General features: G+C 54.5%; 1 protein-coding gene across 1 annotated transcript in view; it reads left to right on the forward strand.

Moving 5' to 3' along the window:
- Positions 1–4796, forward strand: part of MYOM3 (myomesin 3) — a 45305-nt gene that overhangs the window by 14569 nt on the left and 25940 nt on the right. The window contains exons 12-14 of the mRNA XM_049617835.1: positions 623–676; positions 1061–1188; positions 3872–4055. Of these exons, the coding sequence (XP_049473792.1) occupies positions 623–676; positions 1061–1188; positions 3872–4055 (366 nt within the window). The remainder of the gene's footprint in view (positions 1–622; positions 677–1060; positions 1189–3871; positions 4056–4796) is intronic.

Raw genomic sequence — 4796 nt, forward strand, 5'->3', positions numbered from 1 at the left:
AGGAACTGCTAGTCTGATGGAGGAGACACAGTCTCAGGAACCCCTAGGCTGTTGGAGGAAGCGCAGTGCTGTCCTCAGGAAGCCCTAGCTCAAAGGGGAAGGTATAGCTAGTCTGATGGAAGGAACATAAATCTGCCCACAGGAGATGTTAAACTAAGGAAGGACCACAACACCTTCTTCAGATGCCCTTAATCTGAAGGAGGAAAACAGCCCTGCTTCAGGATCTGTCAGCCTGGGGGCATGTGGTGGGGGCCCCCCCCACTGCCCTTCCAGCCTTGAGGGGTCAGTCTGACTTGGGTTTGCCTCCAGCTCCACCGTGCCCTAGGCATCCGACCCCAGACACATTACTTCCCTTCTGTCCCCATTTGCCCCAAGAAGACAGAGCACCTCTCAGGGTCTAGAACAGCAGTGTTCTGCTTTAGACCCCTGAGAGTCTGGGGGTCAGACAGCACCTGCTTGAGGTCAAACAGGGAGGAGCTCAGAAGCCAGGACTGGGAACAGGGCGAGGAATCAGCTCCCAGAGTTGGCAGGTCCTGCCTTGAGCCCTCCTGCCCTAGCCCCCCGCCAACACAACCTCTGCACCCCCTACTTCTCCCCCAACGTGCTCCATTCTCCACCCTAGAGATCCCCTTTGACCTGGGAAACAAGATCACGGTCAGCACAGATGATTTTGAAGGTATGTGTGAACCTCCTAACCCTTTGCCTCACGATTCCAGCTTCCTTTTGGTTCTGGAAACTCTGGGACACAAACTGGCAGAGAGGCAGAAGCTGTCCACCTGTGGGGTGTGGGGAGGGGAGGGCGGTGAGGTCCAGTCGGAGGAGGCCAATGTTCTCAGGTGACGGTGGCCCATCTTGCTGTGCCCCTTGTAGAGGAGGTAGCACGTCGGGGAAAGTCCTGGGGAGGATATTGGGAGACCTGGCTTCTCGCCCTGGCTGTGCCTGGCCTTGCTGGGTGACCTGGAGCAAGTTCCTACCCCTCTCTGGGCCCGTTTCCTCCTCTATGAAACGAGAGGTCTCTGACAGCCCACCTGTCTCCGCCCCTTGATGACTCTGATTCCAGACTTTGTGACCATCCCCTTACCTCCGACCAATGTCCACGCCAGTGAGATCCGTGATGCCTACGTGGTTCTGGGCTGGGATGAGCCAAGGCCTCGGGGCAAAGCCCCACTGACATACTCTCTGGAGAAGGTATGGAGACTCCAAGGGCCCCAGCCCCAGGCTAGGCTGAAGAGTAGGCATGCTGTCACCCGGGGAGGTGTGGGGGAGCTGGGGGAAGCACCGAGAGACCACAGGCAGTGTTCCCTAGAAGGGAATCCCTGCCTGGAAGGGCTGAGATTGGCCCTACACCGGGGCAGACCTTTTGAGGTGACCTCAGCCTTCCCAGGCCAGTTACTGGCGGCAGCTCCCGAGGCCGTTCATGGAAATACACAGAATTAAGGGACACAAACCACAATAACAGAAGTACAATCCACCATTTCCAGGGTAGCTCTCCGCCCCCAAGTCTGGCTGGCATGGAGTCACACATCCAGTCAAGCCCCTCTTCCTGGCTAGGGCCACACGGGGAGGGTACCCTGGAGCCAGGGTCACGGCCAGCCGCACTCACTCAGCAGGGGGGGGCGGGGGCGGGTAACGCTGGAGGCAGTTCTCAGCCAGACAAAGTGGGGGCAGGTGTCTGGGGATGTGGGCAGCTCATCGGGAGTGGATTTCACAGTGGAGGGGAGGCAGCTGGCAGAGTGGAAAACAGCATGGTGTTAAGATCAACTCAAATCCTGACTTCTGCTGTGTGAGCCAGTTTCCTGAGCTCCCTGAGCCTCAGTTTCCTCCAGCATCGAACAGAGGGTGAAATAAGACGCGGCACACAGCTGGGCCCGCAGCTCTGGGCCTGTAGACACGTCCCGGGGACACGTTCTTGACTCCGACTCCCCCGAAGGAAGAGACCAGAGTTACCTTCTCATTACTTGCTGCACACGGCCCAGCACGTAGTAGGGGGACAGCACAGGGTTAGCGAAAGTTCGGGTTGTTCAAATGGGCCTCTCTTTGCATGCGCACGGGTGATCCTGTCTTTCCTACATAGGAAAGCCATGCATCGTTGAGGACTTGCTTTGTGAGGCTTTAGCCATGTGATGGTTAAAATGTTGGGGTCAGATTGCCTGGGTTCAAATCTGGTCTCTGTTACTTACTAGCTGTGTGACCTTGGGCAAGTTAGTTAGTCTCTCTGTGCCTCAGTTTCTTCTTCCATAAAAGAGAGCTAATAACCGTACGCACCTTAGAGAGCCAATATGAGGATCAAATTAATTAAAGTACATGAGGACTAGAATAGAACCTGGCCCACAGTAGGTGCTCAGCAACATTGCCTGGATCACCAGGCAAAACCAGCAACTGGTTTTTATTGTGATTTTTTTTTCCCCTAGCTGGGTTCTGGACTACTGACAGGCAGGTGGGTCTTGGGAGGGGAAAGCACAGAGAGGGCAGGGTCAGTGAGCTCCCCCAGTGCTTCCGGGTTTTAACTGCCATACCCAGCGGTAGTGGCCTCTGGGTGTCTTACTCACCTGCCGCCCCCCCTCAGCCCTTCACCCTCTATGTGCCCAGAGATGCAGCATCTATGGCTGCCTTTCGGGTCCCTTATGCTGTGAAGAGGAAGCAGGTTGGAGGCACCCACACCTGAGCTTAAATGCCAGACACACCAGTTATTAGATGCGTGACTTTCAGTCAAGTGACCGAAAGTCCCTGAACCCAAGTTTTCTCATTGGTGGGGAAATTAACACGTACCTTGCAGGGTTATTGTGAGAATGTATTCATTGCCTCACTTGTTGGTCCCACAAACCTAGATTGAGCACCTCCCATGTACCAGTGCTGTTCTGGGCCCTGGGGGGTTGGCAGTGGATGAAACAGACAAACCCCTGGCTCGTGGAGCTGAGATTCGAGTAGGGGGTGCGGGATGGGCGGTAAAGAAGATAAGTCAGGAAAATACTTAGCACATTAACTAGTGGTAGGTGCTAGGGAGAAAGACAAAAAGCAGGGAGAGGGGTTGAAGTATTTGGGGGAGGGTTGGCTGACTTTTTGGATGGGGAGCTGGGGAGTCCTCTCTGAGAAGGTGAGTTTTGAATAAAAGCCTAAAAGAAATGAGGAGACTAGCAGAGATTTCTGGAGGGAAGAACATCCCAGGCAAAGACACCAGCAAGTGCAAAGGCCCAGAGGCAAGAGTTGGGCCTGTTGCCATCCGGAAGATCAGGGAGGCTCAGGGGGAAGGGAGAAGTGGATGTGGCCAGATGGGTAGCAGGGGTCAGGCCATGAAGAAGCTTCCACCCTGAGGGAGGTGTCAGATGGACAGATGGGGATGTGATCTGACTTGTGTTCTGAAAGGATCCTTCTGATTGTCATTTAGAGAAAAGAGTGACGTAGCTCAGGTGAGAGATGATGGTGGTGATGATGATGATGATGATGATGATGATGTTGATGGCTTGGATCAAGGCTGTAGCAGGGGTCAATAAGGTGATACACCATGTTGGTTTCTGGATAGATTCTGAAGGTGGAGCCAACTGAATTTGTTGACAGAGCATATTTGGGACGTGAGGGTCAGAGGGAAGGAGCCTAGGATGGCTTCAGGGATTTTGGCCTGAGCGATTAGGACGGGTCCCACCAGCCAAATATGGGCGGTTTTGGGGGCAAGATCCAGAGTCAAGTTCTAGACATTTTGAAGGTGAGATGCTCAGTAGGCATCCAGGCAGAGATGTTGAGGGGATAGGGGATCCAGAACTCAGTGTTCAGGGCAGCCTGGGCCGGGGGTTAGAAGTTAATGAGAGCTGTGTGGGCACAGAGCCCGGTCCCAAGCAACCGCTTAACTAATGCGGGTTTCTTTCCTTTGTCACAGTCGGTCATAGGTAGTGGCACCTGGGAGGCCATCAGCTCAGAAACTCCTGTGAAATCTCCAAGATTCGCCCTTTTGGATCTGGAGAAAGGGAAGTCCTATGTCTTCAGAGTGCGATCAATAAACCAGTATGGCATGAGTGATCCATCGGAGCCCAGCGAGCCCATCGCCTTGAAGGGGAAGCCAGGTACCCATGTGATGCAGGAGAGGGGGGCAGACCAAGCCAGGCCAGGCTGTCAGCATCCAGAGCGGGGACTCCACCGCTGCAGAGACAAAGCCATGCTCCATTCCCTGTCCCTGACCCCTTCTGCCTATCACGAAGCTGACAAGCAGCACGATCTCAGCCCTGATCTCAGAACATCAGGAATCAACGTTTCTCTGGGTGGGGAGCTCATGAGAGTATGGAGACTTTTTCCAGATCAGCGATTCACAGGTTGCAGAATCCAGCTGGTCCAGCACAGGAGCTGAGTGCAAACAAGTGGTCCCTCAGTTCCAACGCTGTCCCACTCCAAGCTCTGGCTCCCCAGGCAGGGCGCTTCTCATCAGCAACACAGCGCGGGCCTGGGCAAGTCATTTCCTAGCCGCAAGCCTTGGCGTCCTCACCTGCCAAACCTGGGGTTCTGAAAGCCTGGGTACCGCTCCCGCCTCCGGCCCCTTTCGGAGTCTCCCAGCTGCGTCTCCATCCTGGTCCCAACCTCACAGGGCCCCTCCCTCTTCTGAGGCCCCCGGATTCTGGGGTTCTTTGGTTTTGATAAGATCAGAAGGTTCCCTGCAGCTGTCTAGCCCTTTAAGGAACCCAGCTGCAGCTCGCCCTATCCAAGAAAAGCCTGAAGTGCTGCAGGGCCCCTTTGGGGAAGATAGCAAAGTCCTAGATTTGATCTGTTTCACTAATTTAGGAAGTATATATATATATATATATATATATATA

Source organism: Panthera uncia, assembly GCF_023721935.1.
Source record: "Panthera uncia isolate 11264 chromosome C1 unlocalized genomic scaffold, Puncia_PCG_1.0 HiC_scaffold_4, whole genome shotgun sequence".
Classification (NCBI taxonomy): domain Eukaryota; kingdom Metazoa; phylum Chordata; class Mammalia; order Carnivora; family Felidae; genus Panthera; species Panthera uncia.